At 49.3% G+C, this 26,658-nt stretch overlaps 1 protein-coding gene across 1 annotated transcript; it reads left to right on the forward strand.

Annotated features, from left to right (window-relative positions):
- The first annotated feature begins 180 nt into the window (after positions 1-180).
- Positions 181-26,618, forward strand: ZNF76 (zinc finger protein 76). Its single transcript, XM_073320287.1, has 15 exons — positions 181-343; positions 6,019-6,209; positions 9,807-9,887; positions 10,650-10,727; positions 11,798-12,000; positions 17,133-17,207; positions 18,021-18,137; positions 19,287-19,362; positions 19,724-19,849; positions 20,901-21,080; positions 21,898-22,131; positions 23,236-23,351; positions 24,482-24,634; positions 24,724-24,837; positions 25,512-26,618. Exons 2-15 carry the CDS (start codon positions 6,137-6,139, stop codon positions 25,614-25,616), a joined length of 1,731 nt encoding a protein of 576 aa, XP_073176388.1. The 5' UTR covers positions 181-343; positions 6,019-6,136; the 3' UTR covers positions 25,617-26,618.
- The last annotated feature ends 40 nt before the right edge of the window (positions 26,619-26,658 follow it).

Here is a 26,658-nt window from a genome sequence, read left to right on the forward strand (position 1 = left end):
CACCCCAGCTTCACACTGAGTGGTCCTGGGCTGTCTCGAGGGGGCCCCCAGGACACTGTCAACTTCCCTCGCAAAAGCTGAGGGCAGAGGCCTCAGTGCTGTTAGTGCGCATGCTCCTGATTTTTCGCACATGCGCATGGGTGGCAGAGTTGAGCGCGTTCCGAAGGCCGTCTCGCCGTTCCGGGGGCGGAGTTACGAGGCCCCGGAACCTGGATGGGCGGCGGCGCACGGTCGGAGCCCCAGGGCAGAGGCCGGGCCATGCAGGTTGCGGGGCGGGGCTCCAGGAGCTGGGCCCGGTGCATGGCGGTCAGGCGGCGGACTCGGCGCGCTCGGGCAGCCTCAGGTGGGTGCCGAGAGCGGGGGTGGCCCGAACGGGGCGGAGGGAAGCGGCGGAGCCCGGCCGAGGCGGCCTGCGCCCAACCTCCGCCCGGGCTCGGTCCTGCGGTGGGGAGACCCCATTTCCCGGCCCCCTAACCGCCGCCCCCTTGTACGTCCTCGGGCCCTGTCCCCCGCCCCGGCCCCCTTCTAACGCCCCCGTTAACCCCCCCGGCCCCTGCTAACGCCCCCCCCGGCCCTGTCCGTCCGTCCCCGTTAACCCCCCCGGCCCCTGCTAACGCCCCCCCCGGCCCTGTCCGTCCGTCCCCGTTAACCCCCCCGGCCCCTGCTAACGCCCCCCCGGCCCTGTCCGTCCGTCCCCGTTAACCCCCCCGGCCCCTGCTAACGCCCCCCCCGGCCCTGTCCGTCCGTCCCCGTTAACCCCCCCGGCCCCTGCTAACGCCCCCCCCGGCCCTGTCCGTCCGTCCCCGTTAACCCCCCCGGCCCCTGCTAACGCCCCCCCCGGCCCTGTCCGTCCGTCCCCGTTAACCCCCCCGGCCCCTGCTAACGCCCCCCCCGGCCCTGTCCGTCCGTCCCCGTTAACCCCCCCGGCCCCTGCTAACGCCCCCCCCGGCCCTGCCCCCCCCCGTTAACCCCCCCGGCCCCTGCTAACGCCCCCCCCCCGGCCCTGTCCGCCCCCCCCCGTTAACCCTCCCTGCCCCCTGCTAACGCCCCCCCCGGCCCTGTCCGTCCCCCCCCGTTAACCCTCCCGGCCCCCTGCTAACGCCCCCACCCGGCCCTGTCCGTCCCCCCCCGTTAACCCTCCCGGCCCCCTGCTAACGCCCCCCCCGGCCCTGTCCGTCCCCCCCGTTAACCCTCCCGGCCCTGTCCGTCCCCCCCCCGTTAACCTCCCCCGGCCCCCTTCTAACGCCCCCGTTAACCCTCCCGGCCCCTGCTAACGCCCCCCCGGCCCTGTCCGTCCCCCCCGTTAACCCTCCCGGCCCCTGCTAACGCCCCCCCCGGCCCTGTCCGTCCCCCCCCCCCCGTTAACCCTCCCGGCCCTGTCCGTCCCCCCCCCGTTAACCTCCCCCGGCCCCCTTCTAACGCCCCCGTTAACCCTCCCGGCCCCTGCTAACGCTCCCCCGGCCCTGTCCGTCCGTCCCCGTTAACCCTCCTGGCCCCCTGCTAACGCCCCCCCGGCCCTGTCCCCCCCCCCGTTAACCCTCCCAGCCTCCTGCTAACGCCCCCCCGGCCCTGTCCCCCCCCCGTTAACCCTCCCGGCCCCTGCTAACGGCCCCCCCGGTCCTGTCCCCCCCCCGTTAACCTCCCCCGGCCCCCTTCTAACGCCCCCGTTAACCCTCCCGGCCCCTGCTAACGCCCCCCCCAGCCCTGTTCCCCCCCCGTTAACCCTCCCGGCCCCTGCTAACACCCCCCCCGGCCCTGTCCCCCCCCCCCCCCCGTTAACCCTCCCGGCCCCTGCTAACGCCCCCCCCGGCCATGTCCCCCCTCCCCCCCGTTAACCCTCCCGGCCCCTGCTAACGCCCCCCCCCAGCCCTGTTCCCCCCCCGTTAACCCTCCTGGCCCCCTGCTAACGCCCCCCCCGGCCCTGTCCCCCCCGTTAACCCTCCCGGCCCCCTGCTAACGCCCCCCCCGGCCCTGTCCCCCCCGTTAACCCTCCCGGCCCCCTGCTAACGCCCCTCCCGGCCCCTGCTAACGCCCCCCCCCGGCCCTGTTCCCCCCCGTTAACCTCCCCCGGCCCCCTTCTAACGCCCCCGTTAACCCTCCCGGCCCCCTGCTAACGGCCCCCCCAGGGACCTTCCCCCCCCCCCGTTAACCCTCCCGGCCCCCTGCTAACACCCCCCCTCCGGCCCTGTGGCCCCCCGTTAACCTCCCCCGGCCCCCTGCTAACGGCCCCCGCCCGGGCCCTGTTCCTCCCCCCTGCTAACGGCCCCCCCCGGGCCCTTTCCCCCCCCCCCCCGGCCCCCTGCTAACGGCCCCCCCGGGCCCTTCCCCCGCCCGCTAACCCCCCCCCACTAATGCCCCCCCCCGGCCCTGTTCCCCCCCCAGCCCCCTTCCCCCCCCAGCCCCCTGCTAACCCTCCCCAGGCCCTGTCTCCCCAACGGTCCACACACATACACCCCTCTACACTCACAGACCTCCTCATCCGAACCGCCACAGCACCCCCTTCAGCACCCCCCACCACCGCCACAGGGCCCAGCCATCCCTGCCCCCGTCACCCCCTGCAACAGCCCCCCTCCCCCGGGGCTCCGCCATCCCTGCAACACACACCCCTGGGCCCAGTTACCCCTGCCCCAATCACCCACTTCTACTCCCCCAAGCCCAGCCACCCCTGCCTTGTAACCCCCAGGCCTTGCCATCCCAGTGGCTCCATTACCACCCACCACTGCCCCAGGCCCTGCCACCGCATTGCCTCTTGCTGCCCCAACACCTCCAGCATCCCCATCACATCTCCCAGGGTCTGTTTCCCAAGCCCTCATCACCTCCTGTTACACACTCCCAACTCCCATCATCACCACCTTTGCCATTTCCCCTGGCTCTGTAATTCTTGTGCCCCCAGCTGGCCTTGGCCACATTACCCATTGGCCACACACCCTTAGGCCAATGTCACCCTTAGGCCAATGTCCCCCCAGCATCACCCTTGTGACCCAGCTTCTAATCAACCCCTGCCTGATTGCCTGAGACATCATCACTCCCCTGCCCAATCCTTTTCACTACCATTCTGATCCCTTTAGTACCCCTTTGTAATCTGCCATGCACTATCTTTGTCCTCTCACTCCTATTACTGGTCCCCTTTTTCCCCTAGCCCACCCTAATCCTTTCAGTAACCAGACCCCATCATCTCTTTCTGGAAGCCTCAGCCCCTGTACCCAATTCCTCTGTCATCCCAAATTCCTAGCTCCCTCAATACCACATCACACCAATTCCCCAGCCCATCACTGTGAATTCTTAATACCCTCTAGTGTCTCAAATTCTGTCATTCCCATTTCTAATCCTCTCTAGTATCCCATTATCTTGCACCCTGATTCTTAATTCCCTTAATATTCCTAAACTCCAGAATCCTGTTGCCCCATCCTTAATCCCTCAACACCATCCTTATCTTGAATAACACCCAAACTCCCTATCTCACCAGTGATTTCTAACATTCCCAGACATCCTCAACACTCCTAAACCTTATTCCTGCCATGACCCAATTCCTAGTCCATTTACACACAGTTTCCCCTTTCTGATCCCCTTCAACATCCTCTAACTCCCTATAACCTCGTTGCTAATCCCCTTAACTCCAACTCTGCCACATAATAGCCCATTCTGAATCTGCAATTTGAATTCCCCCAACTATTGCATTAAACTTCTTCTTAACTGACTTTATGCCTCTTAAATGTTGTTTTTGTCCTTGTTCATCAAGGGCTTGTTTTTACTAGAACACATGTCAACAAACACATCGTCAAACAGAATTTGACACAGTGACAAGGACTGTCACATTAACCAAAACCAGCTGCTAAAATAGTTAACCATAGGATTACCCATAAACAGCTGGCACAGTGTTAAACGCTTCATGGCCTTCTGGTGCTTGAAAGGTCTGTCTAGATGAAAACTAACTCAATTTCAAAGACCAGCTTCTTTCAAAATAGTTGGAAATCCACATTAATGGCTCTCTCCCAGTATTATCCCTTTTCACCCTGTCATGCACACACAGATGGCAGAGAGAGAGGACGTAAAGTGCTTTGGATGGTTGGGGGTTGGATGAGACATAAAACTGAGATCCTGACTGCTTTTGATTATTAAAAGTCTAATGGCACTTGACTCAGAGTTGCGGGGTGTTAACATTCCCATTCAAGTAATTCCATTCTGCCTTCTGACATTCCCTCATATCAAGTGTGTGTAGTATTCTTCTCTGTCTTTCTAAACAGTCATGTAGTGTTCTGCACTATCAAACAGTTGCTCTGCTCCAGTAGAGAGGTTGTTGCATTTTGGGGGTGGGTGAAATAATGTTTGGGGTGTCTGAACGTTATTAATTTGCTTTATAGTGGTAAGAAAGGATTATTTAATTTGATAGCACCCACAGGTTCCAATCCTGTTCAGAGGTCCGCTGCAGCTGGTGCTGTACAAACATAAGAGGACATAATCCCTACCCCAAAAAGCGTACAGGAGTGTTTTATAGTGTTAGAAAAGATGCTGTATAAACACAAGACTCTATTATTAGAGAGCTACTGTGGTCTAGTGGATATAGCACTGAACTGTGATTCAGGAGATCCAGGTTCTATTCCCAGCCTTGCTGCTGACCTGCTGGGAAACCCTGGACAAATCATTTAATCTTTCTGTGCCTCAGTTTCCCATGGGGATAATGATATTGACCTCATTTGTAAGCCTTTGAGATCTATTGTATTATAAATGATAAAAGCTACAGATAAGAGGAAAGTGGTGGTATTAGTATTATATTATTCTTTCAATAAAAGTTACATTCTCAATTAGAGTTCATGTTTTGCCCCCAGAGATCTGATAATTCACAGGTAAAATGCCAAAGTTTCAAACCTACGTGGAGTGAGCTGTAGCTCACGAAAGCTCATGCTCAAATAAACTGGTTAATCTCTGAGGTGCCACAAGTACTCCTTTTCTTTTTGCTAAATTTTAAGTAATTTCTAATTGCACTTCCCACAAGTTTCCTTTGGGGCCCATCATCACCGCTGCTATCTTGGCTAATGCCACATTGGAACTCTTGGTTTTTGGAAATTGCAGCACAATGATGCACAGTGGCAGTAGTGAGCATGCTGCCCCTTCCATTGCTGCTGATCTGGGCATCAAGGTTTGATTTATGTAGGACATACTTAGATATGACAGGTTTCAGAGTAGCAGTCATGTTAGTCTGTATTCGCAAAAAGAAAAGGAGTACTGACGAAAGCTTATGCTCAAATAAATTAGTTAGTCTCTAAGGTGCCACAAGTAATCCTAAAAAGAAAAGGAGCACGTGTGGCACCTTAGAGAGTAACCAATTTATTTGAGCATAAGCTTTTGTGAGTTACAGCTTAAAGTTTATGCATCCGATGAAGTGAGCTGTAGCTCATGAAAGCTTATGCTCAAATAAATTGGTTAGTCTCTAAGGTGCCACAAGTACTCCTTTTCTTTTTGCGAATACAGACTAACACAGCTGCTACTCTGAAACTAGTACTCCTGTTCTTTTTAGATATGACAGTGAGATGCCATAGAAAACCCTAAGACATATGATCAGTCCCTCTCCTGGTAATAAAGAGCATAAACTGCCAGGATGCCCCAGAAATAACTTTTTTAAACTGCACAGACCTTTCACTTCTATAAGGGCTTGTCTATGTAGGAAAGTTCTTCTGGAATAAGGTAGGGTGTGAATTTAAAGCACATTTCTGCAGTAGTTCCTTCCTCATGGGCACTCGAGTTTTAGATTTTAAAATGAGCTGTTTACAGTGTACCTGTAGAGGAAAAATAATCTGCCAACTCACTTGACAGATGAGCTTTGTTCTCCCCATTTTTGTCCACAGAACTGGGCTTTGAGCCACATGTTAGAAATTCACATGACAGACACTGGAAGGATTATGGACATTATCCTATAATAACTTTCCCCCAAACTGTGGTTTGACATCCACCCATTTTTATGTGCATGTACAAGTGTGTTTGGGGCGAAAATATAGTTTGAAATGTTCTTTTTAATCTAAGATTTGTAACAAAGAAGAAAACTCCTTGCCTGTTCCAAAAAGCCCCTGCTTCCCACGCTCTCCCAAGTGTGTGCTGATTAAAGTGAAATTCATGTCTGAGGAGCAGTCATCAGGACACTATGGAGAGCTTGGGCCTGCAGGCAGTGACCCTTACTGATGGGACAACCGCCTACATTCAGCAGGCCATCAAAGGTAAGAGACCCTTTGCAGTACTGAGCTTGCCCTCTCTGATATGCTGAGTGACGCTGCAGAAAATCAGACCTGTTGGCATCATACACACAATACTTGCTGTTTCCCTTGTTGACTTGGGCAAGCAGCTTGTGGTTGTCTGTTAGGTTTCACTGTCTCGTTAACAAAGAGGAAATGTACCACTGATCTGGAAAATTACACACAGGAGCCAAGAGAGCTGCTGAAACATAAACAGAGGATAGTTTCAGAATACACTGATTGGCTTTCTCTCTGCAGGTTAGTTATAGACTGCAACTCCTGACTCCTGTTGGAGCCAAGCTAGATGTTTTGTGTGGCTAAGGAGCATAGAATTTGGTTTACGCTAACACCTTTCTCATTGAAATGAGTAATGGGTTAAGTGTTGGTTAGTGAAGTAAAGCTGACGTAAAATGCAACATCTGTTGTTTTAGTTTGGGAGTTATAAAATGCTGCCCTCATGCAGTCTCTAGGAACTTACACAAAATACACACTCCATGAAGTATTGGATGTCAAATTCATAGCTAAACCCATCCATTAGATGCTCCCACAATCTCTCCATCTTGGGCAAAAGCCTGAGGGAATAGATAGGACTTGTGCTGTACCCTGAACAGCAGGTGTGAACTGTATCCGACCGGGGGCAGTGTAGCGGGATCCAGAGCACAGAGTTCTCCACCTGGAACACCCTGCCTCCAGCCCCAGGCATTCGTTGCTAGACTGTTAGAAGGAGCACCCAGGCTCCACTCAACTGTAGAAACAGAGTGCAGGGAGGTAAGTGGTATGTTCATTCCGTTTGATTTGCACCATTAGAACCTGTTTTATTAATGTACCTTGTTGGCCAGGACATTAGGATTGTCCCCCACTTTTTTCAGAAATAGCTGCAGGATGTGTGTCTTCGCCCAAAGAGCCACAAAGGATGGGTACAAGAGATCTCAGCTTAACTCTCCGATGAAACATGGCATCTCTTTATAATATACATCATACCTGCTGCTCTATAATGTCAGCACTGGGTTTGAATCAAACCTTTGGCCCAAAGGTAAAGGTGCTGCACCAGATGTACATCCAGGCACCGCAGTGATTATTGCAGAAAACCTTCTCTTCTTTAAAGCGATGAATAACTGTGTATTTTAGTTAGAGCAGGCACTCTGAGTCAGGACTCCTGGATTCTCTTCCATTGATCTACTGTGTGACCCCCAAGCAAGTTTCCTGTCTTTCTGTCCCTCAGTTCTCCCATCTGTAAAATGGGGGTGATAATACCTCGCCCGCTGGCATGTTCTGAAGCTTAGCTAATTGAAATCCTCACATGAGAAGAGCAGAATGAATCCAAAGTACGATTATTTTCATTATTGCTCATGTCCTCTGACAGGCTTCCAAGGGAGGTTGTGGTATCCCCATCATTGTAGGTTTTAAAGAACAGATTGGACAAAGTCTGTCGGGGTGGTTTAGGTTTATTTGGTCCTGCCTCAGTGCAGGGTGCTGGACTAGATGACTTCTCGGGGTAACGTCCAGCCCTACATTTCTATGATTACATAATTTCCCTACTCATTTGAATGAGAGCAGTTTATTTGAAAGAATTAATATACCACCCAGCATTTCTACATTCCTGGGGAATGACTTCTGGCAGAACATAACATTTCCTTATTGAGAAAAATTTCCTTAGTGATCCTTTGATCAGTAGAAGAAGGCAGCCCTAGTTCACATAGTCCTCCATTTCTGATTTTCCTTCGTTATTTCCAGTTTTGATATGCTGCCTGGAGAACCTCATTCTGTATTTTAACTGGTCAACAAGTGTATAAGTGGAACACAATTGATGTCTGCTTTGATCAAATCTATAATTTAAAAACACTATTAATAAAGAAGTAAACAAATGAGAAGTATTACTTAACAGCAGGCCTACTTTTCTTGGTCCGAAGATATAATGGTCTCCTACTGGGTATGTCATTTCCACATACTTTTATAGTTCTGTTTACAATGAACCTTCTTAAATGCAGATAGGATTAGTTCTTGTGGCAGAGTTTCTTTCCCTGGTCATTCACTGGAGCCTGGCAATAGTCAGGTATTATTGATTGATTTAAGGTGGTTTGAGGTTCGAACCAGATACAACCCCCACCTCCCTGTTTTTTGTTAAATGCAAGAATAATAGTTCCAAACACTATCTCATGCCGTTGTGGTACTGCAGTGTTCTGAGTGATTTTCATAGGGACTGTGTCTACACCTGTGTTTGGGGTGTTCATGTGCTAGGAGCTGTACAATACTGACTGGGCCCTGCTTCTGGGCACTACCTACTTTCCCCTACTAATACCAACTAATGCTAATAGCAACTTTTCTAAGGAGTTGCCCTAGCTCTGGTGGAAGATTAAGAGCGTTTAGTAGCTCCATGTCATCTATATAAATACCCCAGGGATCCAGACTTACATCTGGGGGCCTGTCTGAGCTACATTTTAGAAAGTCAAGGGGGCCCTGACCTTTCTGCTGTCTGGTAGCTTTGCACTGAGTCAAGGTCATTGATGTAGTTTCATGCCTCCTATCTGAAAACATAGAAATGAGCTATAGGAGTATTGAAGCAGGGATTGAAAATTACACTGATCAGAGATCTGGCATTTGTTCTTTAGACCTGCTATACAGAAGAAAGCTATAAGGTCAGAAATCTCACAATTAACAAACCAAAAGTGTGATAAAGGAATGTTTCATCTCATGGATGTGTGTCATCCTATGGCATACAATACATGCTTATAGTTCTGGTAAATCTGGCAAGTCATGTTCTTCTGATTACCCTCTTGCTTTCTTTTCCACTTGGATTCACCAAGTTTCTTTCTTTATTAGATTTATATAAATGCTAAAAAGGGTGTGCTTATCCATATACTCTAGACATCTTTGACATAACTTAAAAATACCCAGGTTAGCAGTCCCTAGCTTGAGATCCCCGAGGGTCTCGACCCAAATGCTTTGCACCCTCTGAAAGTAGCATGGGCTTTCCTAGGTTACTAAAATGTCACAACTGGAAATGTATTTCAGAAGCAAGATGGTAATCCTAATTATATGATTGTAAGGTTTCATTTCTCACAACCTGCCAAGGGTAGAGGCAATTAGTGCTTCAGGACCTGTAAAATTTTACAAGAATTGGTCCTTGACCAAGTGAAGAAAAATAAGCATTCAGTCCCTCATTTATGCCATTAAGAGGCCCCATCGGTTGCTGGTTTAAGCCCTAGTGGTATTTGCTAGAGCATTTTTGTTCCATTTACTTCTCTTTGTTTACATGGCAAAGAGAGCTGGCTAAAAAATCCTGGACCCTGTAAATAAATGATGGTTGAGATTGCCTTAGACTGTTTCCTCCATTCAAACAACGTAGGAAAAGGAGGTTTGCTCTTCTCTGTGGTATTCATAAGTGTCCCCATTACTAATGGTTCTGAATGCAAATAGGGGTTGATAAAATAAGGGCCTCATCTGGTGACTGTGACCCCATGAGATTATTTCTCTTTAGGAGAAATACCAAAAGGCTTTGAACAAAGGGGAACAATCCTGTGTGCTGGAAAGTTTATCAGTACTGCAGTCAGCTATGATGGTTTTCTTTTCACACTGTTGCAGGAGAGAAGCTGCTTGAAGGGCAAGTGATTGAGCTTGAGGATGGGACGACAGCTTACATCCATCAAGTGACAGTCCAGAAAGGTGAGGATGAGTTGAACTCAGGTGGCATTTGGAATGTATCCCTACTTTGCTGGGGAGATGTTACCGGTGTGACTCAAGGCTGATCTCCTTGACAATTAGATCCCATCTCTAAATTCTAGCCTCAAGGTTTAGAATCTGTGTGTGCGCTTTATTCCCCCTACCTATTGTTTTAGTGCTGAATGAAAAAATAGATGCTTTTTCTATAATATGTGACTTCCTGTGAAATATGTGGTAAACTCATCTGAGGCCAGATTTGCTGCTGATGTAAACAGATGCAGGTTAAAATAGTGCTCTCTACAACAGTCTGTATCTGTCTGATCACAAATCTGATAAGTTCACTTCACTGTGTGTCTTTATACATAGCCTCCGTGTCCATGTGAATTAAAAACAACATTAGGGCACTATACGTTTATCCCTGAACAGTCTGATATGAACTCTGCTAAATAAATAAAAGGAATTAGAGACAGAGGATGCTAACTGGAGTGGGAATCAGGATACTGGGGCTCTATTATCTGACCTAAAACTTGTTGTATGACCTTGGGCAAGTCAGTTAATTGTAATTTCCTGCAGTGGTGAGTGCTGTAGAAAAGCCAGTAAAGTAGGGAGTAGTTCAGGCAAGTCCATGGCAGGTTTTAAGAATGAGCAGGACATTTTTGAACTGAGCCTTATATGTGCTCTTGTATGGTTAATTGAGCAAATTGACTCTGAGATCCAGACATGACATTCCTCACTCTGGTGTCTATGGGTTGTGTTGCTTTACAGAGTCTATAGCTTTTGAAGATGGGCAGCAAGTGGTGTTGGAAGATGGCAGCATGGCTTACATACACAACACACCTAAAGGTAATTATTAATTCGTCCATCTTCTCCCAGGGTCAAACATCTAATTAAACAAAATGTTGCGGGTTTCTAAGAATGTAGCCCGTGTGATGTCAGGTGTAGGAAATCCAGATGTGACCGTACCATCAACAGAAACACAATGTGAAAGCCACATTCTGTTGCTACTCATAAAAGCCACATTCTGTTGCTACTCATAAAAATCTATCAGGTTCACTTGGATCAACCTTTAACCAAGGATTCTTAAAACTTTCCCTGCTAACTCTGCATGTTTTTTTATAAATTGAGGTTATTGGCTTAGTCATCATCTCTAGCTCTGATGTGGGTTATGGCCCAACAGAAAGAGAAGGGTGCAGAACTGGCTCAAGACTCTTACGTTCTAGCAGAGCTTGCAACACAGGGAATTATTGTTGGTCCATAAAATAAAAAAGGTCATCTTTACTATTGTGAATGGATAAATATTAATAGCCACAGACTGATAATGGGTACTGTGGTGGAAAAAATTTAACCCCGTGTTGTGTTTGGATTAGAACCAAGCCCGAGGCTCCTTTATTGATTATAAGCACAGGGGGGTAACAGCTTTAAGTAGCTGCCCCCTGATGCAAAGCACACACAGCTTTTTAAAGCTTAAAACCACAGACAAATTACACATACTTTTGTTTTAATTACCTTATTTGGAATATAGCAAAACAAGCTTTTTTTTGTTATTGACGGGTGTTCTTTTGCGGTTAACATTTTTTAAGCTCTGCCTTACAATGGCATTTTTCACACTCTTTTTTTATGCTTTATATACACAGTTAGCTTCACCAAAGTTTTAGGCCTACTTGGGTCCACTGAATTTTTCCTCCACAGCACTGATGGGGTAATAATGTGCCTTTTTAAGAGTGCTTGCTTCTCCTGTACAGAATAATTACACACACAAAAATTAAGTTAAAAGAACATGAAATTTGGAAAATCAAGCTTCAAAGGTTAGGAAATGCCAGGATTACATTTTCCTGTGCCAATAGGTATGTAGCAATTGTTAATAAGCACTTATCAGCTTGACTACAGCATTTGATTTTTGTTGTCCCCTCCAGAGGGTTATGATGCCAATGCCCTGGAAGAGGTCCAGCTGGAGGATGGCTCCACTGCCTACATACATCGTCCTGTTGTCATGCCAGCTGGCAGCACCATCCTGGCCGTGCAGGCAGAAACAGGGCTGGAGGAATTGGCTGGGGAGGAGGAAGATGACACCTTTGATGCTGATACCATTAATGCTCTCAAGCAATATGCCAACAAGGTAAGGATGCCGCACTCCTTTTATGGTCTGGCAGCATGGCTGATTGGTTGGTGGGGAGGAGCTGATTCCCAGACCAGATCAGGACAGGGAGTTAAGTAACCACAACTGCCTGGCACTTCTGTATACCAGCTTCTCAGTGAAAGTGCAGACTTTTAGAAGAGAAATTGCACGGTACTCTTGTGGGAATGTAGCTACTGATGTTAAGATGGGCTTTTAACGGTCCCATAATACTGTTAATGAACATTTAAAGGCTCCCATTGGTCTTATAGAATACCGTTCCCCACCCCCTCTGTTAGCTGACACATGCAGGGAGGTACCTAGCTATAGGCGTGGTGCTGCTCCTGGGTTTCCTCTCTGCGTTGGGCTATTTACATTTAATTGGCTGCAAATGAAGCACCGACCAATGAAAAGCCAGTTCAGGAAAAAGATGCTTTTTATGATCTGTTACAGGATGTGTAAACCAAGGTCCCAAAGCATGAAATCATAGCAACGGGGTGATTTTAACACAAAGGGTAGAAGTAACGATGGTGGGTCAGACAAAGTTATAGGCAAGTGTGGCAGGGATTTGGACATGAACCAAAATGGTGCATGATTAGTAGAAATTTGCAGCGTGAACAACCTAGTGGTAGGTGGAACAATGTTTCCTCATAAAGAAATTCATAAAGTGACCTGAAACTCCCCAGATAATACTACAGAAACCATATAGATCACCTCTGCATGTCAAGAACGTTTTGCAGCTCATTGACAGATGGACATGTGTGCAGGGGAGCAGATGTGGGCAGTGATCATAACCTTTGTATTGCTAAATTGAAGATCAAGGTAAAGAGGATGGTGAAGGTTAAAAGAAGACCGCGCAATTAAAAGACCCAAACACAAAAAATGCTTTTTAGCTTGAACTTAAGAGCGGGTTCAGTGTTCTGATGGAGTGAACTGAAGAAAACTCAGACTGATACTCTGTGGGAAAACATCAGTGTGTGCTATCTAGAAAGTGCAAAGAGAGTTCTAATAACGAAATATTAAGGGGAAGAATCTATTTGCAATGCTACTTGGGCAGCAGTGGAAAAGAGAAGAAGTGCAAAGCAAAATTTGAATCATGAGACATGAATAGACAAGCAAGTGGCAAGAAGACTGCAGAGCACTAGACAGAGAGGTAAAAAGGAGTGCTAAGAAGAAATAAAAGGGAAAATTGATAGAAAATGTCAAGAGGCTGAAGATGCCAACCTCATACAAGACAATCAATCAAACAATGAACAGGGAACTTGAGCAATATTGGAAACCCTATTAAAAATGCAAGTGGAAAAACTCAACACAGAATAACAAAGAAAAAGATAGGCAGAACATTTTCTGGCTGTTTTAAATAGACTAAAGGACCTACTACTAGAGCTCGTTATTGATGTGTAGTGTCTATACAATGGAAAAGGTTAGAAAAACCGTCAGTAAACTCAAAAATGGGAAAGCAGCTGGAGAAGATGACATTACTGGAGAGATGCTTAAAGCAAATGATGAAACAGCCCTCCAGGATCTCCTTGTGTTTTTTAATGGAATATGGAATGAAGAAAAGAACCCAACCCATGAAAGAGAGGCTCATTGTAATATTGCCAAAGAAGGATGACCTTACCAACTGCAATAACTGGAGAGGGATCAGCTTTCAGTATCTGGGAAAATCATGTGTAAGATTGTCCTGGAACTTGCCAAGAACAAATGGACCCTCAACTCAGAGAGGAACAAGCAGGTTTTAGTCCATTGTTATTTGCAAACCATATTGTTCTCAGGTAGAGTGGCAAGCACCTCTTGTGATTAAAAAAATGTTAGATTTCAAGAATGTTTTTGACAACAGACACAGAAACCGTCTTTCATATATTATGGAATATCAGCAACAATGATTAGAATAATCAAGGCTCTATCTGATAAGGCCAAATGTGCAGTCAGAGATGGTGACACCATCAGCCAACAGTTTGCAGTGGCAACTGGAGTAAGGAAAGGGTGTGTTACGTCCCCACTATTGTTTGCACTGGTCATGGTATCATGAAGAAAGTGACCGCAGAAGGCAACTGAGGAATTTTATGGACAAATGATAAAGCACAATTGGATTACATCATTTTTGCTGATGACACTGTCTTGCTTAGCTCAACACATTGCTTAATGGAAGAAAAGACGCACCTTTTCGCAGACAGAGTGAAACAAGTTGGTTTGTTTATGAACAAGGGGGGGAGGGGCGGGAAATTGCTATCAATTTCCTAAAAATAACTTTTAGAATAGACCAAGAAACACTAGAAAAAGTGAGTCATTTTATTTGTCTAGGGCGTGAGATGTACAGTGATGGTGACATGCTAGATTTCAAGCAACAAATATCTAAAGCAGCAAACAACTTTCAGAAACTTTGGATAAATATTTGGATTTCATAAAGATTTGGAAAAGTAGCATCGTAGGCAGTGACACACCAGTATGAATTTTTAACACTGGCATCATGTCTGTCGTCCTTTATGGAGTTGGGTCATGGAAATCTACAACAGAAATTGATTCCAAAATATAAATGCCTGTGGAAGATCGTCAGAGTCCATTGGGAAGAGTTTCTTAGAACTTCAGAAATTCTAAGTAGACCAAACCAACCTAAAACATCACATCTGGTAAGAAAAAGATGGACTTAGAGAAACATTACACAGAACAATAAAGAAAGAAGCCAAATTGATCACTAGGACACTTAGAAGCCTGAACCAACTAGCACAAGACCAAGAGAGAGAGTCCACCAGTTTTCTGTCTATGGACCTGAGGATGTGGGAGAATAAAGAAAAGAAATGCAGCTGCGGAAAGAGCAATGAAATGCAGTGATCTCTATACAACTTGGATTTTGTTTCATTGCTTTTGTGCTTTTCCCCTGGCCACTTGTATGTAATTTCATTCTGTCCATTTAAATTCCCTTTATACTTTCAATTGGATATAATCTTCTTCTTCTTCTAGAAGTGGCTGCATTATAGTGGCAGATGAAATGTATAGTTATAAAGCATATGTGATTCTTCTGGATGGAAAGTGTTCTAGAAGTATAAGATACTGTGAGAATATGTTTCTAGGACCTATGAACCTGCTTTATATTCCTGATGAGCTGCAAATTTCACCAGCAACTTAAAGCAGCTCACAGGCTCTCTAAGTCCCAGCCTTTGTTTCTGTGGTAAAATCCTGCACTCATAAGCAGGCACTTAAGTTCACTGTTAATTTTTCTCTCTCCCTTCCACAAACTACAGACTTTCCTGCTTTAATTACAATTAATGGAGCCCAGAAATTGTGATTGTCTGAGCAATACGCACTCTTAATGTTTGCCAATAGAAGTAATCAGTGATGCTTCTATTGCTTCATGGATTCACCAAGGGAAGGTCATGCCTGACTAATCTAATCGCCTTTTATGATGAGATTACTGGTTCTGTGGATGAAGGGAAAGCAGTGGATGTATTGTTTCTTGACTTTAGCAAAGCTTTTGACACGGTCTCCCATAGTATTCTTGTCAGCAAGTTAAGGAAGTATGGGCTGGATGAATGCACCATAAGGTGGGTAGAAAGCTGGCTAAATTGTCGGGCTCAACGGGTAGTGATCAATGGCTCCATGTCTAGTTGGCAGCCGGTATCAAGTGGAGTGCCCCAGGGGTCGGTCCTGGGGCCGGTTTTATTCAATATCTTCATAAATGATCTGGAGGATGGTGTGGATTGCACTCTCAGCAAATTTGCGGATGATACTAAACTGGGAGGAGTGGTAGATACGCTGGAGGGGAGGGATAGGCTACAGAAGGACCTAGACCAATTGGAAGATTGGGCCAAAAGGAATCTGATGAGGTTCAATAAGGATAAGTGCAGGGTCCTGCACTTAGGACGGAAGAACCCAATGCACAGCTACAGACTAGGGACCGAATGGCTAGGCAGCAGTTCTGCAGAAAAGGACCTAGGGGTGACAGTGGACGAGAAGCTGGATATGAGTCAGCAGTGTGCCCTTGTTGCCAAGAAGGCCAATGGCATTTTGGGATGTATAAGTAGGGGCATAGCGAGCAGATCGAGGGACGTGATCGTTCCCCTCTATTCGACATTGGTGAGGCCTCATCTGGAGTACTGTGTCCAGTTTTGGGCCCCACACTTCAAGAAGGATGTGGATAAATTGGAGAGAGTCCAGCGAAGGGCAACAAAAATGATTAGGGGACTGGAACACATGAGTTATGAGGAGAGGCTGAGGGAGCTGGGATTGTTTAGCCTGCAGAAGAGAAGAATGAGGGGGGATTTGATAGCTGCTTTCAACTACCTGAAAGGGGGTTCCAAAGAGGATGGCTCTAGACTGTTCTCAATGGTAGCAGATGACAGAACGAGGAGTAATGGTCTCAAGTTGCAGTGGGGGAGGTTTAGATTGGATATTAGGAAAAACTTTTTCACTAAGAGGGTGGTGAAACACTGGAATGCGTTACCTAGGGAGGTGGTAGAATCTCCTTCCTTAGAGGTTTTTAAGGTCAGGCTTGACAAAGCCCTGGCTGGGATGATTTAACTGGGAATTGGTCCTGCTTTGAGCAGGGGGTTGGACTAGATGACCTTCTGGGGTCCCTTCCAACCCTGATATTCTATGATTCTATGATTCTATGCATGTTTCTCTTCATAAAGGGATTGTTGGTTGATATGACCAACATAGCACACCAAGATTTTTAATATGGCCATGAGACCCATAACATTGCTAAATCCCAAATGTGCCCGCTTGATCCAAGTGGTTGTGGAGATTACCAGTCCCAGCATGCAGTGCTCCACCTTAATTTGTGTGGCCTTAATATGGAGTATTGGGTGCAGGGACCTGTAGTCTTCATGCAGTTTGCCTTTATATTAAACATGTAAGCAGCTGCAGTCAACTCCATTTTATTTTTGGAAATGGTCTTCAGAGTCCCAGCAATTTACCAAGGCAGCCTTCAAGTAGGCAAAGATTGGCTCCACAGACATGCACACTATGCCAATGCGACAAGATATTCCGTCACCAGTAACAGCAGCTGTAGTGTCTAAAAAATAGCAGCCCGGCTGCGCTCTGTGGGTGTGAATGTCTCATTGCTTGGTTATGGCTCACCTGTTCTGTGCTCTGCAAATGGGCATGAGCAAATGCTACGGTCTCTCCTCTTGCAGGTCTCTGAGGAGGAAGAGCGAGTGAATAGCAGCAGCCACTTGAAGAATGAGGTTTCGAACAAAGCCCCTTCCCAGGTTTGTACTTAGCCTGAGCTGATTCAAAGGAACATCTCACTATCTTGCCAGCCCACCACTTCTCAGGTTTGGATTGAGGAGGGAGCCGTAAGTGTGCCTTGTTTGACTTAACCAGTTTAATGGCTCATCTTTTTTCTAGTATGGCTATTTTTGTTGATCTCCCCTCTTTATAGAGCTGTTTTCTTCTGGGCTTTTTCAGCATATGAATGTTGTGGATCAGACATCTAGCAAGACTTGCAATTTCATCCTAAAAATGTACTAGCCCAGGCACAAAATCTACTTGTCCCCCGTGAGCAATGAGAGCTAACGATATTCAATCCCCTTGTCAGTGAATGGCTTATGGTAGGCAAAGAGGCCAGTAGAATTTTTCAAGGCTGAAAATTAACCTGAGATCTTTATTCAGCATGAGATATGGTAGATAATCATCTGAGTAACCCTCAGCTCTCATGTAGCACCTTTCACCAGAGATTTTCAAAGCACTTTGCAAACTGTTAATTAATGAAACCTTGCAACTCCGGGGTAAGGCTAGTAAATATTGTGAGCCATATTTTACATATGAGTAAACTGAGGCACAGAGCAGTGAAGTGACCTGCCGAAGATCACCCAGTGAGCTGGGAAATGGAGCCCAGAAATCGTGACTCCCGCTCCTCTTGACTCCCCTGTATATGCGTTGCTGTACATTTGTATGTACCTGAGATGTATTTTCCAGTGGGATCAGGGTACAGGATGAGGGTGCAGGGGTAAATTCATGCTGGCCTTGCAAGGTCTCTTGTGATGATTCTTTAGGCTTAGCCTCACTGTGTTTCTTGGCAGGATCTGCGGGAAGAGGAGATGCGCAGCAACGGGAAGGGGCAGCAGGTTGGTGACAGAGCCTTCCGCTGTGGTTACAAAGGTTGCGGCCGTCTCTACACCACAGCCCACCATTTAAAGGTAAGCCAGCTAATGCACTGACACCCAAAGTTCCATCCAGAGGACCACTCCTTGCTATAATAGCGGCTCCCAGTGCTCCCATGCAGGGGATTGAGACACTCAAACTTGGCCCCATGATGGAAAAGGCCAGGATCCCTGTGTAAGGAGCATGGCACTCTGTGATGACTTTCTGTGGCCATTTTGGGAGGTGCATCCAACTGTCAAGAGCCAGAGGGATGGGGCTTGTCACCTGGAGGAAGGCTGGTGTCTTGAGAATATCCACATGAGAAGAGATGAGGAGCCTCGAGGGGTTTAGAGGAAGGGGGAACCTCGTCCTGACAATTGACGCTTGTAACTTTGACTGCTGAGCTGCAGTGCTTTCAAAGCAGAGCTGATGGCAATCAGTGTGTCCTTTGCAGCAATGAGTGGGATCTCAATCCTATCTAAGCATTAGAAACACTTGTCCTGCTATCCAGCATGTAGCTTGAAGTAGAACACCGCAATCGTATAAGGTCTTATCTGGGCTGGGATAAAAGTTCTTTTATTGGACCAACTTCTGTTGGTGGGATGTACAAGCTTTCTAGCAACACACAGCTCTTCAGGTCTGGGCAAGAAAGCAGGGTGTTTGAGCTAAATACAAGCTTGGTCAGATTGCTAAGAAGGTGTAATGCACGTTGGAGGCAGTCACTTGAAATGAAGTTACCTCACCTACCTTGTCTCTCGCGTATCCTGGGACCAACATGGCTACAACAATACTGCAAACAACGTAGGGTAAAAGGTGTATTGTAAAAACGTGTTAGCTCATGAGTTGTATTTTTACCACGTCTTAGTTGGTTGAGGTGAGCCCTAGCAGGAAGCCTAGGATTCACCCCAGCTGGCTAATGACTATTAAAAACCAATATCCCCTGTCACCTAGGGGTTTAAAATGTCTTCACTAATCCTAGCCTAGACCAGGCCCAACCGCACACAGCTGCTACCCGGTAGCTTAGCACTGGAGGTAAACGAGAACCCTGTGTCTGCCTGATGTGAGAATGGGTGGGTTGGAATGTAGGTGGCAAAGCAGCTGGAGAGTCTCAAGTACGCTCCTTCCCCCAGAGCTCCACACGCTGCTGCTCCCTCTAGTCCACCTAAGTCTTGGCTTCACGGTCTGCCCCTTCTCCCTCTCTCCAGGTGCACGAGCGAGCTCACACGGGCGATCGGCCGTACAGGTGTGACTTCCCGAGCTGTGGGAAAGCATTTGCTACAGGTAATGGTTGTAGATCACCTGCCGAAAACCTGTCCCGTGCACATGAATCTCACTCCTGAGGCTGCCAGTTTTGTTGTCCTGGGGAAGCTCAGTTTTTAAGGCCCCGTTACTAAGACACTCTTTCTCTCCTCTCCCTCCTCATTGTCAACTGCTTGAAACTCAGTTTATCTAACTTGGAAGGGTGAAGGACTAAATGGCCCCTGCTGGGATTGGAACCTGTTTCCAGGCAGTCCAGGTGTTCCATCCCTTGACCTCACAGGGCAGAGCTTTGACAATCCACGGAGTGAGAGGTGGTCCATATGTTCCCATGCTACTTGCAGCAGATTGCAACGCGAATTTCCTGTGACCTCTTCCCTTGCAGGGTACGGGCTGAAGAGCCACGTGAGAACGCACACTGGTGAGAAGCCGTACAAGTGCCCCGAGGACATGTGTAGCAAAGCCTTCAAAACCTCTGGGGACCTGCAGAAACACATCCGCACACACACAGGTGGGCTGCACTGCGACATAGCAAGAGGTCTGAGCTCAGTCCTCCCCAGTCTGAAGGTCTTGACGACAAGGAAGCACGTGTCCATCTTGATTATTGTTCATTAGGTGTGTTATGGTAGTCTCCAGGAGCCCATTGTGCTAGGTGCTGTACAAACGCAAAAAGACGGTCCCTGCCCCAGAGAGCTCACAATCGAAGTACAAGGTGAGAGACAGCTGGTGGATATAGACAGATGGGAGTACAAGGAAACAATGAGGCAATGCTGTCTAAACCAGTGGTTTTCAACCTTTTTTCATTTGCATTTGCAGAAAATTTCAAATGGAGGCACAGACCCCTTTGGAAATTTTAGACATAGGCTGCAGACCCCAGTTTGAAAACCACTGGTCTAAACAGATGGGAGAGACACAGGTCAGGGAAAGAACACACAAGTGTGAACAATGTGACTGTAACAGACAGCTGGTAGATCCTTCCCCGAAGTGCTGCACTGATGTCAAACTGAGACAGACAAAAGCACCGTGAACCTCAGCTTTGTGGTCTGATGCATGATAACAAAAAATACAGTGGAAGGCGCTTGGGGTATTAGCTTGTTTCCTACAGACCATGTCTGCAATTGGCAGCCTCGTCAGGGAGGACTGAATAGACCATGGAGACTTTGCTTCCCTCCTGTGCTAAGGAGTCCCTGCAGAGCTGATGCACATTGGTATGCTGCCCCGGCTGTGCTGTCGTCTTAGCGCTAAACTCACCTAGTAGAAAGAGAGCTTTCTCGGGGGATAGACATTGTCAAGCATTAGGTTGGGGGGCATATGAAGAAGACCTGTCAAAAGCATGAAGCCGTTGTGTTTGCCTTGCAGCCCACCCTTTCTGCTTATTCTTGTGCACAGCGCAACTGGATTCTCCGAATGCCCTCCGGCCTTGGAATGGAGGGACTCTTCAGTGTAACAGACATGGTGGCGGGGATGTGATCACTGTTTCAAACCCCAGGGCGTTGTGGGGAGCGAAGGTCGGTCTGAGTGGCAGAAGCCATACCCTGCTTTTCTTCTTTTTGTTGATGAAGGTGAGCGTCCCTTCAAATGCCCGTTTGAAGGCTGTGGCCGCTCGTTCACCACCTCCAACATCCGGAAGGTCCACATCCGGACACACACAGGGGAGCGGCCGTACATGTGTCCTGAGCCCAGCTGCGGGAGAGGCTTCACAAGTGCCACTAACTATAAGAACCACATGAGAATTCACACAGGTAAACTGCGGGAGAGGGTATAATGCCCCCTGGAGGAAAGACAACTGATTCCATAGCCAAGTGACACCGTTGCCTGTACTGGCTGTCCAGTTCCACAGATTTCTATCACCTGGCCAAATTTTCCCTTTCCAGGTTTTGAGGGTAGGTGAGGCAGTGAAGGTCATAGGACTTGCCTTATTGGGCCAGTTTATTCTTCCATCAACTCCAGTATCCTGCTTCCCGCTGTGGTGATAAGAGGAAGACAAAACAACCGTCTGTTATGGACCTGCAGGGTTTTACTGTGCCATGTGTAGTGCAGGTGAAAAGCTCCCTTCCTGACCATGACTTTCTGTCAGTTTATGCCTGAAAGCGTGGTAGCTGAGCGCTCTTACCCTTTTAAACTCTAGTAGCTAACTGCAGAGGGGCTGAGGTTCTGTAGCCCGCTGCTCCCCTGTAAAATGGACAAATAAATCACTCCATAAAGGTAGCAAAGGCTCTACAGATCCACGTGTCTGAGAGAGATACATCAGGCTGTGCAGAGTGGAGGGAGATCTGCCTGGAAAATGCTTCCCAGAGGCGTGGTCTGAGCCCAGGACTGGGAGGCAGAACTAATGGATTCTGTTCTTGGCTCTGCCACTGACTCACTCGGTGACCTTGGCCAAATCCACTGGCTTCTCTGTGCCTTGGTTTTCCATATGAAATGGGGTGAATCCCTACCCTGCCCCTTGGCAGGGTGCGGATGAACGTAATGCTTGGGCAGACTCCAACGTTGGCAGCATGCCTAGTGCTGTTGTGGCCCCACCCTGTCACGTGACGACCGCCTCTCTCCCCGTCCTAGGCGAGAAGCCGTACATGTGCACTGTGCCGGGCTGCGGGAAACGCTTCACTGAGTACTCCAGTCTGTACAAGCACCACGTGGTCCACACCCACTGCAAGCCCTACACCTGCAACAACTGCGGGAAGACCTACCGCCAGACCTCCACGCTGGCCATGCACAAGCGCAGCGCCCACGGAGAGCTGGAGGCTACAGAGGAGAGCGAGCAGGCGCTCTACGAACAGCAGCAGCTGGAAGGTGCAGGCCACGTCCTCCTGCAGCCCAGACCAGGCTCGGATTAGACAGTGCAGCAAAGGGAGAGACTGAACCCCCAGCCTGGGCCTGCAGCCCCCTCCCCTCGCTCACACCCAGCTCTGTGTTATGGGGGGAGAATGAGCCCCCCAGCCTGGGCCTGCAGCCCCCTCCTCTCGCTCACACCCTGCTCTGTCCAAGGAGGGGAGGAGACTGAGCCCCCCAGCCTGGGTCTGGAGCCCCCTCCCCTCACTCACACCCAGCTCTATGTGGGGGACGGGGGAGAATGAGCCCCCCAGCCTGGGCCCTCCCCTCGCTCACACCCAGCTCTGTGTTATGGGGGGAGAATGAGCCCCCCGAGCCTGGGCCTGCAGCCCCCTCCCCTCGCTCACACCCAGCTCTGTGCAGGGAGGGGAAGAGACTGAACCCCCCCAGCCTGAGCCTGCAGCCCCCATCCCTCGCTCACACCCAGCTCTGTGCAGGGAGGGGAAGAGACTGAACCCCCCGAGCCTGGGCCTGCAGCCCCCTCCCCTCGCTCACACCCAGTTCTGTTATGGGGAGAGAATGAGCCCCCTAGCCTGGATCTGCAGCCCCCTCCCCTCGCTCATACCCAGCTCTGTGCAGGGAGGGGAAGAGACTGAACCCCCCAGCCTGGGCCTGCAGCCCCCTCCCCTCGCTCACACCCAGCTCTGTGCAGGGAGGGGAGGAGACTGAGCCCCCTAGCCTGGGCCTGCAGCCCCCTCCCCTCGCTCACACCCAGTTCTGTTATGGGGAGAGAATCAGCCCCCTAGCCTGGATCTGCAGCCCCGTCCCCTCACTCACACCCAGCTCTGTGTTATGGGGGAAGAATAAGCCCCCTAGCCTGGATCTGCAGCCCCCTCCCCTCGCTCATACCCAGTTCTGGAGGGGAGCCCCCATCCTAGGCCCGCAGCCACTCAGACTGAGCCCCACCTTCCAGACCCACCTTGTGCCATTGTCATTATGATCCCATGCTCTTATCTGTTGCACAGTCCTATCCCTTCAGAGAGCAGGCAGATCCCAGTGTCATAGACACAGAGCTACATCCTGATGCTGCCCTTCTCACTGGCGCTTCCTTTCCTGTTTGCCCAGCTGCTGCAGAGAGGGGCCCCGCACTGAAGCGCCAGCACATTGCTTTCCTTTCGGAGGAGGAGGAGGATGGCATACCTACCCAGGTTTCACTTATCTCTCAGGATGGAACACAGCAGGTACAGAGACCAGGGGGCCCTCTAGAATTCAGGGTGCAGCTGACAGAGCTGGTCACTGCCTCCAACAGCCACACACGTTCTCCGTCCTCTTGGACAGCTGTTGGGGCCTTTCCTTTACCGTTAGATAGACGTGGTCGCTCGCTCGCTTGCATCGGGGTGTGTGATGTGGGCCGGGCTTCATCTTAGCTTTGAGTTTAGGGTTCATTTTTGTCTGAGTCCCGTGCTGCTGAAAGATGCGGGAGAGCAGCGAGCTGTAACCATCAATCTGGTGCAGCCTGGGCAAAACCAGTTCAAGCTTCCGCCAAACGTCCCTGCCTTCATGCGTCAGTTTTGACATGGAGGGCAAAGAAGGTTTCAGTCTCCTTGACCTCTGCTGAGAATGCTGTTAAGAAGGTGCTTTATTTGTCCTATGGGAGCTGTCTGAGACTCACCAAAGACATTTGCCATTGCCCACTGAGCGCTCATCTGGTGGTAGCAGCTTTCAGTCTCTGTTGGTGTTGGCTGGATTTGGATTGTGTTTTGCTTGCGATTTAAATTACATTCCCTGTAACCACTGGCCATGTCCCCCTTGCTGATCAAACAGAGCCTTCTGCAGCAGGGCTTGAGGACTAAATGTGGAAGCCAGTTTCTGCAGCACAGGGCTCAGGAAGTAGCTGCTAAGAATAGCTCCTCAATTTGCTTACAAGGCTGCCACAGAAAATTAACTAACTGCCCCTCATGAGCATGGCAGAAGATGCTTAAAGTGAGAGGGAGATGAGGTCAAATGGTTAGAGCTGGGGACTGGGAGTAGGACTCCTGGGTTCTAGTCCTGATTCTGCCACTGACTGTATGTCACCTTGGGCAAGTCAGTTCACCTCTCTGTGCATTGGGTCATGCATCTGGACAATGGAGTCATGGTCCTTCTCTTCTTCATGGGAGATGAGCTACCAAGCTCAGCAATTACTTAAGGTCTTGCATGGGAAGCACTAGAGAAAAGCAAAGTGGGATCCAGAAGGGGGGCGGGCAGAGGGGCATCTGGTACCACACGGTATCCTCTTTGTCCAGCAGGACAGCCCTCTTGCAAACCCACCTGGGTGCAAGTTGTGCCTTGTTAACCCTTCAATGGCTGACCATTTGTTTTCTCGTCACAGGTCAGTCTGTCCCACGAGGACTTACAGGCACTGGGCAGTGCCATCAGCATGGTAACGCAGAGTGGCACCATCACAATGCCACAGGAAGACCTCGCGGCTTCCGGCACGCACACCGTCACCATGGTCAGTGCGGATGGGACTGAGACGCAGCCGGTAGGGGCTTCTTTCTGCTTACTCAGGACTCTTCTGGGCGTGAGCAGGCCTTTGGGGGCATATAATTTATTTGGTTGTCTGTTTTCCAGGTTACAATAGTCACCGCGGGGGCAGTGATGTCTGAAGGGTCAGCCATCGCATCCCTCCATCACCAGCAAGTGGCGCTGCTAGCAACTGCCTGCGGCACTCATATTGCAGTGCAGGTACCATGTGACACCCTGTCCAGGGCTGAGCTTTGCTTCTGTGCAGTCACTCTGCTCAGATTCCCCCTCCCCCCGCTCACATCTACTTCAGACCTGCTCAAGGTGCTTGCTTCAGCACCTGGATTTCATGGCTGCCTCTGTGTCCCTCTCCTCAGTGTTCTTTCCTTTTAACTCCCATCTGTTTTCTGTGTCCACCTATGTACTCAGCTCCCACCTGCCTTGTCCTGGTAACTTTCCTGGTAATATTTCAGTAATGTCTATTGTTATTTCTGTTATCTGCCTTTCCCCATCGCCCATGTTCTTCCCCCTTTCGAGGTATTGGGGTATTGCCTGCCTCACTCACAGCAGTCTCCTGATCACACAGCGCTCCATTACTCCCCACTGCACCCCCTTTTCTGTGTGTCCTCTTACTCTGCACCCATTCCCACCGATTGTATTCCTCTCACCTATCTATGTCTGTCCTTTCCCAGCACCCGTATTCCTTCCCCTCTGTTTTGCCCTAGCACTGAGTATTCCTCTCTTCTCTGCACCCATGTTCCTCACTCCTTCTCTCCTACCGCACCCCAGCCCCCTTGCATCTCATTCTGCCCTGGGCTGTCCTGGTAAAATACAGATCGACTCAGTCGGCACGTTTGGGAGAATGAAACCATTCATTCGGGTGTCTCCTCTTGTAGCTGGAAGAGCAGCAGAGCCTGGAGGAAGCCATCAGCATGGCAACGGCAGCCATTCAGCAGGAGTCTGTAACGCTCAATGCGGCTGTGTCTGAGAACGGGTGCTGAGGCACTGCACGACCCGTGGCCGGGGAGGCTTGAGCGGAGCAGGGACGGCAATCAAATGGCCCCTCGTGTTCGGTGGGGGGTTTCAGGATCTGAAACAGCCCCGCCGGCTGCTGCACAGAAGACAAACTGTAAGGCGTGGTACAACCCGTGAATGCAGAAGGGGGTCCCTGATAACTGTTACGTGCGTCCAGCTTGTGTGCTAGGCAGGCAACGAGAGCAGATACAGGAGCTCGCTGGGCTGCCAGAGTGACCCTGTTTAAAGGGCTCTCCTATCCAGCGACATCTTTCTAAGAAACCTGGCTGCTGGCTTTGGCTGAAGGCTTCAGAGCTTTCCTGGATCCCAGGCAGTCGCTCTGCTGCCATCCAGGACTGTCCTGCTCATTTTCCAGGGACACTGGCATCCCCTGGGTCCGGAGCAGGGCAGAAGCTCTTGTGTGCCTTTGTGGCCAAGAGTTGGAATTCCAAGGCAAGATGATCTGCTACACCCTGCATGGAACTGCAGAGACCATAGCTTCAAGGCACCACTGGGAGTCAGCGATCATTTCGGAGAGGCAGTTCCTGGTCTCTCACACTAGGTGCTCTAGGGATGAACACAGATGGTCTGACATCCACCCCCCTCACCCCACCCCCGGAAATACGAACACAAGTGGCACGTAAGCAGCATATGCACAGAGGCAATAAAGCCCCATCAAAGCAACCCCAGGCTGTCCTGGTATCCGAGTTTTGGACGACGATAACTTCTTGACGCTGGAAGTCAGAGATTATCCCCTGCACAAGCAGAGGGCGGCAGGATCCACGTTAGCCTGGATATGACAGCACTTCTCCCTTTCTCCTTACCCCACTCCCTTGTGACTCAACAGCCAAGTTCATTTCCAGACTCAGCTGCTGTGGGGGAGGGTATAGCACTCCACATGGGCAGGCCAGCACTTCTCGGGGGACAAGCTAGAGTTAGATGTAAATAGTGAGTTTAAATAAAACTAATTAAAGTTTTTTTTTAATATCCTTTCCTCTTTCTCTTTCAATCCCTGCAGCACACGGGAGG

This window comes from Lepidochelys kempii, chromosome 21 (assembly GCF_965140265.1).
Source record: "Lepidochelys kempii isolate rLepKem1 chromosome 21, rLepKem1.hap2, whole genome shotgun sequence".
NCBI classification, from domain to species: Eukaryota; Metazoa; Chordata; order Testudines; family Cheloniidae; genus Lepidochelys; species Lepidochelys kempii.

Bases quoted from the DNA above. Each gene is read 5' to 3' on its own strand.
- ZNF76 (XM_073320287.1), top strand. From the start codon at position 6,137: ATGGAGAGCTTGGGCCTGCAGGCAGTGACCCTTACTGATGGGACAACC. The intron at 12,001-17,132 runs GTAAGGATGCCG...CTCCTCTTGCAG, and splicing joins TCAAGCAATATGCCAACAAG to GTCTCTGAGGAGGAAGAGCG. The intron at 18,138-19,286 runs GTAAGCCAGCTA...CCCTCTCTCCAG, and splicing joins CCACAGCCCACCATTTAAAG to GTGCACGAGCGAGCTCACAC.